This window comes from Xenia sp. Carnegie-2017, unplaced genomic scaffold (assembly GCF_021976095.1).
Source record: "Xenia sp. Carnegie-2017 unplaced genomic scaffold, XeniaSp_v1 HiC_scaffold_24, whole genome shotgun sequence".
Classification (NCBI taxonomy): Eukaryota; Metazoa; Cnidaria; class Anthozoa; order Malacalcyonacea; family Xeniidae; genus Xenia; species Xenia sp. Carnegie-2017.
This window is the reverse complement of record NW_025813487.1, coordinates 982,539-996,691: the sequence shown is the minus strand read 5'-3', so window position 1 is coordinate 996,691 and position 14,153 is coordinate 982,539. Positions and strand designations below refer to the sequence as shown.

General features: G+C 33.6%; 3 protein-coding genes and 1 pseudogene across 3 annotated transcripts in view; all 4 read left to right on the top strand.

Annotated features, from left to right (window-relative positions):
• Positions 1 to 14,153, top strand: part of LOC124451166 — a 194,047-nt pseudogene that overhangs the window by 32,797 nt on the left and 147,097 nt on the right.
• LOC124450960 (brefeldin A-inhibited guanine nucleotide-exchange protein 1-like) overlaps positions 1 to 14,153 on the top strand; it is a 93,031-nt gene that overhangs the window by 20,533 nt on the left and 58,345 nt on the right. The window lies entirely within an intron of this gene.
• Positions 1,397 to 7,048, top strand: LOC124450951. Its single transcript, XM_047001602.1, has 3 exons — positions 1,397 to 1,437; positions 3,681 to 5,960; positions 6,635 to 7,048. The coding sequence occupies exons 2-3, from the start codon at positions 3,689 to 3,691 to the stop codon at positions 6,919 to 6,921; spliced, it is 2,559 nt and encodes an 852-aa protein (XP_046857558.1). The 5' UTR covers positions 1,397 to 1,437; positions 3,681 to 3,688; the 3' UTR covers positions 6,922 to 7,048.
• On the top strand, positions 6,926 to 9,000 carry LOC124451170. The gene is made up of 4 exons (XM_047001801.1): positions 6,926 to 7,286; positions 7,489 to 7,573; positions 7,900 to 7,972; positions 8,130 to 9,000. Exons 1-4 carry the CDS (start codon positions 7,140 to 7,142, stop codon positions 8,998 to 9,000), a joined length of 1,176 nt encoding a protein of 391 aa, XP_046857757.1. The 5' UTR covers positions 6,926 to 7,139.

Sequence of the window (14,153 nt, the reverse complement as noted above, 5' to 3'; positions counted from 1 at the left end):
TTGGTAAAAGAACAGTAAAATTTATTCAAAAGTATGGGGGAAGGCAGAATAACATGAGAATATTTTCTATTTGTAAGATGCTGAATTTTTCTTTGTAAACTGTAACTTACACTAGTGCCAGTCCCAAAAAATCGAAACAATATTGTCGTTAATGTAAACTTAAGAACGCGTAATCTATTGTTAATTCTAAGTCTTTATTGAAAATATACGAATCATTGCGATCTGGATATAAACGTGAACAATCGGTAATGATACTTTATATATATTCTGTTGTTTTGTTTGTTGTTTATTCATTTCCTATCTAATTCGAAGTACATTTTCTGTATGTATCTAGTTGACATCTACTATCAATAATAACAAACGTTGCATGCGGATGCCAGAACTTTTATGCTGCGGGAGTTATACTAACTATACTTGTCTATAGAAAAAATGGGGATACGTGAAAATTAATGTAGAAAGGGGAACATGTCCAATTTTTCATCACCTCCTTTCTTTGCCGACGCCAATTTTGACTAATCTCTGTGTGTCTTAAAAAAGGTTGATGATTGCATTCAACAAACCATTTACTTTGAAAGTAAAGAAATTAGGAAAATAAGCAAATGTTACACACAGGAAGAATTTATATATACAGAGGAAGAACACGACCAAATCTATTTTTTGTGAAATGTTCATTCATGCAACATTGTGAGCTTTTAAAACATATACTTTTGATCATGTTAGTTTAACAGTTTTATGGTTTACTTACATTGCATCCTTTACGGTTGTATCAACTGTGTTTTTTATTCATCTTAAGAAATTATAAGTGCGTGCAGTTAATTCTTGATGTGTTTCATGAATTGCAAAGTTTCCTTTAATAACAAAGAATTTTTGTAATTTGAACAGACTAATACAATAATATACATCTATTGAATTTTTGATTAATGAAGGGAACATTCATTTACAGTAACGAAAATCGTGTCTTAATCATTGGCATTCAAATCCTGTCTTAGATAGGTGATTCGCTATTCCTGAGTTAAAACTTGTTAAACTTTATAAGATTTAGCAGCAGTCCTTTGGAATTTGACTTATCTCAATGTTAAAGATGTACTCTGCATGAGGTTCTTATTTATGTATTTTTATTTCTATAACAACTGTTTTTTAGTCAGTGATGTATACTTAGTCATAGAATAATACTGTTTGTTGTAGGAGATCCTCACTCACTCTTCATCTTCGTTCGTTATTTTAATGTGTTTATGTAACAAAACTCATATGAATAAAGAGCTGATGTTTCAATAATGTATGAATTATGTTCACCATTTTTTAACTGATATGTTTGTCGTCGCATTTTTATGATTTAATTTCTCATCTTTTGTTAGGGACGTAACATGTAAAGAACTAAAGCAAGCATAATTTTGTCCACACCATCGTCGTATATGAAGTCTTATTTCTAAAACAAAGGTAATTTTACTTAAGTTAACCGCGATTTTGTATTCACATTTCTAACTTAGAAAATTTTATACCGAAGTATTGCGTAGTATGAAGTATGACTATAAACAAATCAATGTTTATTTGCATTCCAAATGAAAATCGTTTGAATGATTCTATAAGTGACTTTTAAAGCTATATTTAATACCACGACTGGAAAGTAGGTTTCATTTTTTGTTTCAAATTATCCTCTATAAAAATTGCGGCTCTTACACGAAGAAAAGGTTTGATAATAAATAATTCTGAGTCAGTGATGCGCTTGACATTCACAGAAGCCACGTCATAATGTGACATTTCTTTTTAAATATAATTAAACTTAAGTAAACTGTACAATGTACAAATGTAAAGTAAAGATTAGGTTCCAGGGGTCAAAATGAACTTATGATAACGTATATATTTCATCATCAATCATTATTTTTAATATAATTAAACTTAAGTAAACAGTACAATGTACAAATGTAAAGTAAAGATTATGTTCTAGTGGTCAAAATGAACGCCAGACAACGTACATATTTCATCATCATTCATTTTTCACGTAATTTATTCTTAGATGAACTTTGATTTAGCATGTACACTGAGAAACTGAAATCAAGATACTTGTTTTGCTTTGCAACGTGTCTAACTGTTTTAGTTACTTAAATTAAATCGTGTAACAACACAAAGAAGAGAAATTTCACTGACTGTCAGGCCAGGCCCGCCGTGAGGTGATAGGCAAGGGGGCATTTTGCCTTGGATCAGTAATATAATACGGGCCGGCGCCTTCCCATTTGGACAAATGAAAATAGCAAAATTGAAGTTAATAGAAAAAGTAATGAATGTTTTGTGTATTATTTGTACTTTCCTTACGGTATCTCATCAGGCAGAAGACATTCATCAATTGTTAAGTTTTTTAGAATTTCTCGTAGCATCTTCAAACGGAATCACACTTTTAGTGTTATCAATATGAGTAGGCATGTGGCTAGGATGTAAAATTTCGAAGTCCAACAACATTTTTTTTGGGGGGGGAGCAGTTGTAGACGTCAAGTTATACTGTATTATAACAAAATTATGATATATCACTAGTTAGCTTTTGTGGGTAGCCACTGTACATGCGCGGCTAACCACTATGCCATACTGAAAAAGTGTCTGAGTGAGGCAGTGAGGTAGGCAGTGTTTCTGCGTCGTGATATGCTCGGCTGTGTCATCGGTGATAGTCGCATATGCGAACGATCACGAATAGAATTATTTTAAGTAAAGTCAATACTTATGTTGTTCTTCAATTACCTATGTTTTAGAGCGTATAATCTGCACTTTGTTTTAGTGACTATAGTCAAAACCATGCAGCTGAAAATATCATTCATTTATACATTCATTTTTACTGGTGATTACAGACGTCAAGTATATTTCGTTTGGGCAAAAAATACAAGGAACTTGATACTCTGTGCAGTCCGTACTTGTATTTTGTTCTGTATTTTATTCATATGTCGCGTTGTTTATCTCTCACCCTGTGTTCTGTGTTTTGGTGAGGAAAATGTAAAGCAGATAGATAGTTTTCTTTATTTTCATTTCAATGAGTATTGATGACGATTTGGATTTAACAGATTGTCAAGAATGACGAAGAATGTAAATATATGATTAAAGTCAAGCTATGGTCCTATGGGGGACTACTGCAGTTTAGCGGACACCTTGGACGCTGACCTATAATCTACCCTATAATCCAAACAAAAACGAGCCCGCCGTCACAAGCGCTTCGGGCGTCCGCTAAACTGCAGTCTAGCAAAAATTTAAATTGGAACAGAATCATCAGCAATATAGTCCTATCAAAATGTTAATAAGCAAATATTCATACAATACAGCAAACCAGTTTTATATATCCTGTTGAAAGAACGACGTATCTCTTCACCACACGATTGTTAGACAAATAAGATATATTCTTTATTAACTAAGAGTTACTATCGCAAGGTACTTGCTGCCTCTCGCGCAGAGTAGACGAAAATACTATAATTTCAAGTGTTTTTTCATTGTATTAAGTTAACTATTTTAATGCCTTGATGTAAGATTAATTACTGGGTCATATCACTAGGCAGTGAACACCATTTTTTCGAGGGAAAGAAATGAAGCACACAAGTCTTTATAAATTTCTTGTAATATTGTTTTTTATTAATCCCCTTCATGTTGTGTTAATTTTTCACATTGAAAATTGATGCTTTTTGCAAAAACTCATTCTTAATATTTAGTTTGAAAAATGGCTTCACCTTCTACAAAATTAAAGATTGAGATAAACGGATATCGTTTAAGTAAACTGTTGATAAATAAAGGAACACAAGCTTTGAAAACAACATTGCAGTTTTATATAAATTTTCGCTCGTCAAACCTAAGCGATGAACTTAATAAACCCTCAAATAAAAGTACATTGGAATCATTAAGAAAAAGAAGCGTCATTAACAAAGAGCAATGGAACCTTCTTTACCCATCAACTGGCTCACCAGACATTGAAAACTTTAATATTTCTTTATTGTCTATCTTATTGCGTAACATATGTGGTCTAACAGCGCCACATGGTAGATGGGATAATCTTCCTTCCCATTCAGATACTTCAATCTCAGCAAACATTGCAAGAATAAAGTTTTATCGAAACAAATTGTACTGTTACATAACTAAAACTAGTGTAGATGACAGTAAGTTTGAGGATTTGTGGCAGGAAATTTCTAAAACATTGGTTGGTCTGGGTATTCAACAAACTGAAATAGATGAATTAAAGAAAGCTCCACTCACCACCGATGAGGAAATTTATATTGAAATGTTAAAAGAATGGTATAAAAAAGAAGAGCAGTTATTCGATGTCACTGAAAAAATCAAAGAAGATGTGAAAGTAATAAAAAGAAATGTTGTAGAGTTGAAACAAGACATGGCAACAAAAGTTACGAACGTAAAAAAAACAAAAGCTGATGTAGCTGAAATTACACAAGAGATGGCAACAAAAGCTGATGTAGCAGGAGTAAAAGACATCTTGCAAGTCAAAACATGTTCAGGTGTCGAAAAGCTTGATAAGTGTAATTTCAACGGTCTCATAAAAGATCTTAATAAAAAATACCTTGAAGGCACTAGACAATGGTTATTTGAAAAACTCGACATTTGGTTTAATGATAGAAGTGAAGATGCTTCTAATGTCATGATTTTGATTGCCGGTCCTGGAGTTGGTAAAAGTGTGTTTGCTGCTGAGGTGTGCCGACGATATTCTGAAAAGAAGAAACTTGCTGCTTCGCATTTCTGCAGATATAATCGATCAGATTATAGAAATCCTCGAATTTTGATAGAATCATTGTCTAGTATCATGTGTGATACAATATCGAATTTTAAAAGTAAACTGAATGAAGAATTACAGAGAAACAATTCCTACAAATCAGTCACCGATGCATTCCGTGTTTTATTAAATAATCCATTGCATTCGTTAAAAGATCAAAAACCAATGCTTTTGGTTATTGATGCCTTAGATGAAAGCCAAGTTGATGGCAAAAGTGAATTGTTGGAATTGATTGCAGATGAATTTGACCGACTGCCTAAATGGATTAAAATCTTCGTCACCAGTCGTCCAGAACTTCCTGTTCAAAAAGAGTTTAAAGACATGAATCCTGTGGAAATTACAACTCGTCCTCGTGATGAAAACAACGAAGAAGACCTGCAAAACTATTTGAGACATGAGTTGAGTCATCCGGCCCCAAAAAATAGTGATAGTGCCTCCCTGTCTATAGTTAAAAAATGGAAGGGCCTATTTTTGAGACATCAGTTGAATCATCGGGTGCATGAAGATCCCAACGTTCTATCGTCATTAGTTGAAAAATGTGAGGGATCATTTCTTTATGCGTATTACGCACAACTGAGCTTGAAAGAAGAAAATATTGAGCTTACTTACGAAAACATTCAAGAATTGGTCCCTAGTGGGTTAAGCGGTGTTTACACAAAACAATTCAAAAGAGTAAAACAATTGTTAACGAAGGAAAGTCCCAGAAATTCTGTTATCTCAGAAACTACTTTCATACAATTTCTTGAATTGTTGGCTGCCTGTCGGGAGTTTTTACCATTAACTTTACTGTTTAGCTATTTAGGTTTTTCTGGTGACATCAAGTTTGAAGTCCGCAGTAAAATCATTGAACTGTTATCTCAAATTTTGCCAGTTTACGATGATTGCTTAACCGTGTATCACAAATCTTTAAGTAATTGGTTGAAATCAGATGGTTACGAACAGCATGAGTTTACAGTTGATCCAAAAAATGGTCATAAGTTCTTATGGCATGCTTGTGAGAAAGTGTTTGAACAAATGAAGTGTATGAACATTTCAGAAGATCAGATGAACACTGCTATGATTAAATATGCTTTGAAGAATGGAGTCCACCATATGATTGAATGTGGCGAAAAGGTTGACTTTAGTTGGGCAGAAGATGTCAAAGTGGTTGATGCGAGGTTAATGGTCGTAGAAGACAAAGACATGCATACCATTAGGTCTGAATTACCATTAGGTATGGTTTTTCCACTTTTAACGCTATGTACTAAACTTTATGGTTTTACTGTATGCGTTTACTGAATATACTTTGAAGTAGTAAATTCAAAATGTTTTATCACAACAACAAATTTTCTTCTCGAAAATTGTTATACATTTATAGTGACTGTATAGTACATCTTTCAAAATACCTTTGTTTTCTAAACTTTTTCACTGCACCATATGTATAGTACATCTTTCAAAATACCTTTGTTTTCTAAACTTTTTCACTGCACCATATGTATAGTACATCTTTCAAAATACCTTTGTTTTCTAGACTTTTCACTGCACCATATGTATAGTACATCTTTCAAAATACCTTTGTTTTCTAAACTTTTTCACTGCACCATATGTATAGTACATCTTTCAAAATACCTTTGTTTTATAAACTTTTTCACTGCACCGTATGTATAGTACATCTTTCAAAATACCTTTGTTTTCTAAACTTTTTCACTGCACCATATGTATAGTACATCTTTCAAAATACCTTTGTTTTATAAACTTTTTCACTGCACCGTATGTATAGTACATCTTTCAAAATACCTTTGTTTTCTAAACTTTTCACTGCACCATACGTATAGTATATCTTTCAAAACACCTTTGTTTTCTAAACATTTTCACTATACCATATCGAAAGTGAGATTTTTTATTCAGATGGTTCTAAACCAGCAGCACCAACACAGTCCCGTGTATCTGAAACACCCCCTATGGTCACTCCTTCTCAATCAACATCCTCCAGAGTCCTTAGTGAGCCTACTAACAATGATCCTAAGCAACCTCCCGCTTTACCAATACATACTCAAAGAACGCGGCCAGTTCTTTCAAGAACACCTCCAGATCTTTCAAGAACAACCCTAGTTCCTCCAAAAACACCTCCAGATCCTACAAAAACGCCCCTAGTTCTTCCAGAAACACCTCCAGATCCTTCAAGAACCCCCTAGTTCCTCCAAGAACACCTCCACATCCTAGAAAAACACCCCCAGATCCTACAAAAACACCCCTAGTTCTTCCAAGAACACAATCAGATCCTTCAAGGAGACCAACAGATCCTCCAAGAGCACCCTCAGATACTTCAAGAACACCAACAGTTCCTCCAAGAACACCCTCAGATCCTTCAAGAACACCAACAGTTCCTCCAAGAACACAACCGGTTTCTCTAATGTCACCCCAGCGTGAGAATGATAGTAAACTTGAAGAGACATTAAAAGGACTTACTTTAAAGAGAGATCAGTATAAATTGGCTGCTCGCAATTGTAACAGAAGTGGTGACAAAGAAAATGCCAAAAAATATTTGATTATATCGAAGGTGAGTTATTTTTAAAGGAACGGAAAGGAAATTTAAGTGGAAGCATTGTCTAACATTCTCCACAAGTCTTTTTATGGTGTTCTACAAATACGCGAAATTAATTCCTAATCCTAATCCCTAAGCCTAATCCTTAATCTTATTGTTGTACATTAAATCAAAGCTCTATTTGTTGCATAATTGATTGATTAAAACTTTTGTTTAGGACTTCGATGTTGTCATTCAAGCTGTAAAGGATGGAAAAGATGTTGATCTCACACAATGCCCTCCCCCTCCCCCTGGATTTCCAGGTAAAAGAATGATAACCGGGGGTTGATATACCAGCTCAAAGTTCTGTTAGCTAAATATGAGTTGATGTAAAACTTTAAACGCAATTTTTTACCATAAAATTTAAATTTCATTTCAACTACTATGTCGAGCGAAGGACCGATCAGTTACGTAAAATTTAGGTGGTCAGCCAGTTACGTCAACAAAACCCTAAGCTCCTTAAGTATATCGTCCCCAGACCTCTTCCACAGCTCTTCTAGTGTCTGATGCCTATACCTCTTTCCTTAATTATCTTCCCTTATTTAAAAAAGTCGTTACTGGTCAACCATTATTCAACATTTCTTTATAGGATTTAATTTGAAAAGCCAATTTCTTGATGAACATTACAACATTAAAAAAGACGTACATGAAAAATTCAAAAGGTATGTTTAGGAAAACAAAATTCTTTGTGTCATCGTCTGTGTTAGCTGTAAGATAGGACAAATGGGTATATGAATAGATAAAAATTGTTTATAGATACTTATAGGCACATTGTTTTTAATTTAGATTTTTTATCCTATTTCTGATTCTTTTTTAAAGCATATCTTGGATATGTGGCAACTATGGAACAGTTACAAAAAACAAAGTTATACCATATCCTCATTTGTATATCACAGTTGATGGTATTAAAGGAAGGTCCAATGAAGATTTAAAGAAAGAAATTGACAAGATATTTGAATGGGAAGCATCAAAATTCATTGAAATCAGGCGTAAACCTTACAAAAAACCAAAGATTCGATATTTATCAAACTTCCGCGCTGTTCAAAATGATGATGCACCAAATCCAATGCAAAGCCCTAATGATGTTGTTTTGGAAAACCAATCAACCAGTAGCTCTCATGGTACAATGACAATGTTCTGTGGCAAAAACAATAAGTATTACGCCTTGACATGCGCACATGTTGCTTATGGCGCAAGTGACATGGTGGACAGTGCATTGGCTTTTAACCAGGAAAATGCCTTTTTGGCCTTTCGCGGTGCCGTTCAATACCTTAATGAAGGTACAGCTTATTTTTACAAACTACCAAACAGTGGTAATGAATTTCTACTTCCCTCTTTTCCTAATGGCGTGTTTGGTCATTTTGACGGAGAAGTTGATATTGTGAGAATTTTCATCGGTGATGAACGTTTTTTTCATTTTTATGGAGGAGATGACATGGAATGTTTTGCCTTGACTTTAGATAAGGCAAGTAAAGAACTTTGCGAAAGAATCGAAGATGGAGATGAATCTGTGAGAGTTCGTACAGATTATCATAACATTGGATTTATAAGTGAGCGAAGTTTTTCTCACTTGACAAGGCCTTCAAATGAAATCGAGAGAGAAATCATTTTTCAAAATGCAGTGAAGGTCAGAAGTAATTGCCAATTCCTAAAAAAGGTGACTCTGGTGCACTTGTTTATTTTTGGATGACAAAGAAATATGGCATGATGATGGATGTGGTGATGTGAATAGATGATGATGATGATGTCGATGATGGTGAGTGTTGATGATGTGGTGATGATTGATGATGTGGTGGTGATGGTGGTAATATTGATGATGGTGATGATGGTAATTTTGATGGTGATGGTTATGATGATGATGATGGTGGTGATGATGATGATGATGATGATGGTGGTGGTGATAATGGGTGGTTTGATAGTGATATTGAAGAAGGATGGTGGGGTGATGGTGATAATGTGATATTTGAAGGTCCACGTATGAGGACCTTCATATGTTTGAAATTAGATAAAGCTTTAACTGCTGTTAAATTGAACAATTGTAAATACTTCAGATCAGAGGTCTAAAAAGCAATCCAATGTAATCAGAACAAGACCAAACGATAGCACAAGCTTCTACTAACATTGACAAGAAATAAGGAGACATAAGATTGTTTCTGAATGTTTTCTAATTGGATCCGCTGGTGGACAAAATATCTTTTCTTCATGAATAATCATTTGCTATCTTTTGTTATTATTTATTTCGAATACTTATTTACCTTTTCTAATGTAACTGCACGCGTATGCGCAAACGTCCCAATCATAATTTATACCGATAATATATATGTAAACGCTTATTGAGACATCTTGTCAGTCAAACAAAGTCGATCATAACTCAAAGAAGCATTGCAAATAAAGAAGTTTGATAAACTTACTAAGTTTAAGAAAAATATTGAAATCAGTACCTGGATTGTTTTACAAATGTATGCCATTTTTGTAAAAACAATCCACTATAACGAAAAGTTTTGAAATCGTAAAACGTACATGTTTGGACGGAGCCCATACAATAAAAGAGGAATCCTGTATTCATGTTACCCCTAAAAAAGCTATTGATTTCAACGGAGCTAAATGCGGCAAAACCTGCATAAAGCTGAATGACTTCTAAAAATGTGCATAGAATGCAATATCGTATACATCTTGATCGCTTTTTCAAAAAAGATTGTTTCTGAGATGATAGTCGTTGATCGATGCAATTGACGTCATATTATTTCGGTCAGGTTTCATTGATGTTCCTTTCATCACAAACGTCAACTGAAAACGTCATTGTTGAATTGCAATAATCTTCATATTTTGAGCAAAATTTCTTTATCGCCCACCTAGCTGTTTCATCCGACAACATTTAGTCAATAACCAGATCTTTTTCTTTCCAAACATGCCCTTTTTTCCAACTTTTACGCGTCCAGCAGCGATAGGCTCGTCTCGGAGGTGTTTTCTTCTTTAAGGTTGAAGGCTGCTTTATCATCATGGAAAACAACGCGTTTACGAAAGAATTATTTATGGTCGTGACAAAACACAGTAGAATTGCTTGATATTATTAGTGTAAGACACTGGATTCGGTCACAACGCAGGTCAGCGGTAATTTTCTGCAAACGTCATACATGTTTCCAACCCTCAATGTTAAACAACTTAAATTTTCTGTCAAAATCATGGAATACCCAGAGTTTTGGTGATTTATGCGGTAATGAGCTCTTGTTTTCAATTTGATTTGCATAACTTCGAAAATTGAAATCTTTTGGGAAGATCTTACATTTTGTCAAAATATTTACTTTTAAGCCGATTTGTGGGACTGACTTAATTAATTTTGTCAGACAATGAGTTCAACTACTGAGCCGATATCTTAATGAGAAATTCCGCTATTCTTTTTGTCCTCCACATTTTGAATGATTGTTCCTGGTGGAAGTTGCGTTGCTAAGTTAGCAGACAGATATCGTATATCCTAAAAATTATGAGACCAACTCTTAAATGTAGACCAATAACCAAATAAATATGTAAAATTGGCTTTACTGCAAGTTTACATTGTGATTACGTACTGAAAATTTGGTACTGAAATTGTCCTTTCTGGTGTCGTCATGCTCAGTTGTTATTGCTTGCAAAGCTGTCGGCCCTAGAGCGTTAATTGCTTGGGAGAGGGGGGGGAGGGAGGGGTTCATACTCTCAGTTGTGTCCTTCTGATTTCATTTTGAAAAAATTTTTACTCAAGAGAAGTCTATGTGCGAACTTCTTTAAAAGAAAGCAGTCCTGCTCTGATTGCACAACTGAATATATAAGTAAATACACACACACAAAAAAACAACAAAACCAAAAAAACCAAACAAAAAAAAACAAACCAAACCAAACCAAAAAACAACAAAAAATAACACAAATAACGCTCTAGTTACGGCCTTCTTTGTTTGTATCTTTTACAGTCACATTATCGTCCAGGGAAAATGGTATTAGTTGATGATTACTTTCATTATAATGCGTCATTATGTTTATAGGATATTTAGAATTTTGTAAGATTATCGTAACTATGTTTTAAGAGAATATATCAAACAAATAACCTAAAAACTCTCGAAAAACTCTGTAAAGAAATTATTCTGTAACCTTAAATGCAACTTACTGTATTGAAAAATACCTATTATATTGCATGGATTGAAATTTAGCCAATGCTAAAAACAGCTATTAGAAATAAGAATCCTTTGGAACTAATCACTCTCTCAGAAGTAAGTTCCATTTGAGTCAACTAATTTGGAAATCGAAATATTTTGAGCAGCTTCTTGCGAAACTCTTCTGCAATTCATAAAAGCGCTTCTTTCCTCTCGGGCCCAGGCCACTTATTTTGAAACGCATCCTTGCATCACAAAGAAAATGCCAATAATGTACCATCACACGAATCATTTGACAACAAGGTAGTTGGTGAACACGTTATTATCAAAGAATTTACCTAGCAGGCACAAATAGGATGAATCTCTGACGGTGTAAGGATAAAAATAAGGTGTTCTACATCTTATAGGGTACGTAAATAAGCCTGTTGTTCTTCGTGATGTGTGTGTAGCGATCAAATAAGATTAACCTTTGTATGTATGTCATAAAGTCAAATTTCATGCTTAGTGCATGACTTGTGTTTAGAAATTTTAATGCCATAATGAAATGTGTAAATTTTAATCCTTTTCAGAAAATTTCAAATAAAAAACTATTATTCTCGCAGTCAGGAACACAGTTACATAGCATGGGTAAACATGAACACCAGATCACCAATTGTTTGTTTAATTATTCGTCAAATGACGGTTAATTTTGACGGTTCTGGTTTCGAATGGGTTGAGTACATTTTGAATAATCGGGTGCAAGGATATCACTACGCTCTATTTCTATTGGTTGAAAAATGTGAGGGTTCGTTTCTGTACGCTTACCACGCACAAGAGAGTTTAAAAAAAGAAAAAACTGAGCTAAGTGTTGAGAATATTGAACAATTGGTTCCTACTGGGTTAAGTAAATTTTACACAGAACAATTCAAGAGATTAAATAAATTATTGAAAGAAACAATTTTATCAACACACAAAACCGTTATTTCAGATAAAAACTTTACGGAATGTCTTGAAGTGTTGGTGACTTATCAAAGTATTTTGCCTTTGTCTTTTCTTTTTCAATGTTTAGGTTTTTCTGATGACATGAAGCTTAAAGATCGTATTAAAATACATAAAGTGCTATCTCAATTTTTTTCCAATTTAAGATGATTGTTTAACCGTGTATCACAAATCTCTAATTGATTGGTTGAAATCAGATGGTTATGAACAGCATGAGTTTACAGTTGATCCCAAAAATGGACATAAGTTTTTATGGCATGCTTGTGAGAAAGTGCATGAACACATCAAGTCGATGAACATTTTTGAAGATCAGATGAACACTGCTTTGATTAAATATGCTTTGGAGAATGGAATATTTCATATATCACACGAAGATGTTGATTGTCGTAAGGATGGTCGCTTGTTTTACATGTGAAAATTACCAAAAGTGAAAAATCTTTGATCTCTGGACGAACTTTATGTTGATGGTTTACTTTTTAATACAAATGTATGCTCAGATAATTAGGTTATTTTTATTATATATTAAACGTTTACTACATAGAAATGAAAGAATGTCGACAACTCATTCATTGTGAGTCATTTGACAATATGGTGTCGTTATAGATGAAAATTATTTTGTTTAAATTATAGAGTGACTTTCTTTGAACATTCTTTCGAAAACTGTGAATAAAATTTACTTTACGCATGCTAATATTGTAGAAACAAGTTTTGTATGATGTTAAAATTCACATTTATAAAATACCATCATGATATCATGTCATATCATTGGGTTTTATGGTCATTAGTTGAAAAATGTGAGAGATCATTTTTGTACGTTTATTATGTACATATGACCTTAAAGAAAGAAAATGTTATATACTGTCAACAATTCCCGTATGTAAAAACATCATCATGACGTCATGTCAATAACTGTGATGAAAATTAATGAATAAAACTTTTATGATTTTGACACAAGTTCATTTGAACTGAAGAATTGAGTCTTTTCGAGTAAAATTTTTTTGATTAAAATATTGAAGAATGATAAACTTCACTTTCTATTTTCATTTTTTAAAATAAAATTTATCATTATAATGTTGATGGAAATACAACGTTAAATATATAGCTATGGCTCTAACTTTTAACAATTGTTCACAACAATAAACGTTTTAAATTAAATGGTTTGAACCCGGGAGTATCGTTATATGTTTGTAAATGTTGATTGTCCCGGTTGGTATAGTCCTGAGAAGGACTGTTCTTGTTGTTGTTGACTGACGTTTCGACAACCTTAACAGTAGTCCTTCTCAGGACTATACCAGTCCCGAGAACAGCCTTGTCGAAACGTCAGTCAACAACAACAAAAACAGTCCTTCTCAGGACTATACCAACCTGTACGATCTACATTTACAAACATGTAACGATACTCCCGTGTTCAAACCATTTACTTTAAATTAACAGGTTTTGTTAACACCTTCGTATTGTAAAGGATTTTACTATTCGCGACTAAAAGAGTTAAATTTAGAGTGGAAAATATGTTCAGAAAAGATTAAATATTAAGGTTAAACCACAAATGGAATGATAAAAAGTTATGAAAAGAACATTGTATAACATGTATGAACATTTATGTTGGACTATGAAAACTGACTACATTCTACAAATATGGAAAAGAGGCAAATGCAAAAGAGGAGAATGGAAGAATATGATCCAGGTTTTATAGTTTATAATTAGAGTTGACAAGTTTTAAATTTAGTTTGCATGAGTATGAGGT

What these genes read in the sequence shown, in the direction of transcription:
- LOC124451170 (XM_047001801.1), top strand. Translation starts at nt 7,140, where the DNA reads ATGTCACCCCAGCGTGAGAATGATAGTAAACTTGAAGAGACATTAAAA. An exon ending in AATATTTGATTATATCGAAG is followed by an intron (nt 7,287 to 7,488) that starts GTGAGTTATTTT and finishes ACTTTTGTTTAG; the next exon opens with GACTTCGATGTTGTCATTCA. An exon ending in GTACATGAAAAATTCAAAAG is followed by an intron (nt 7,973 to 8,129) that starts GTATGTTTAGGA and finishes TCTTTTTTAAAG; the next exon opens with CATATCTTGGATATGTGGCA.
- LOC124450951 (XM_047001602.1), top strand. Translation starts at nt 3,689, where the DNA reads ATGGCTTCACCTTCTACAAAATTAAAGATTGAGATAAACGGATATCGT. An exon ending in TAGGTCTGAATTACCATTAG is followed by an intron (nt 5,961 to 6,634) that starts GTATGGTTTTTC and finishes TTTTTTATTCAG; the next exon opens with ATGGTTCTAAACCAGCAGCA.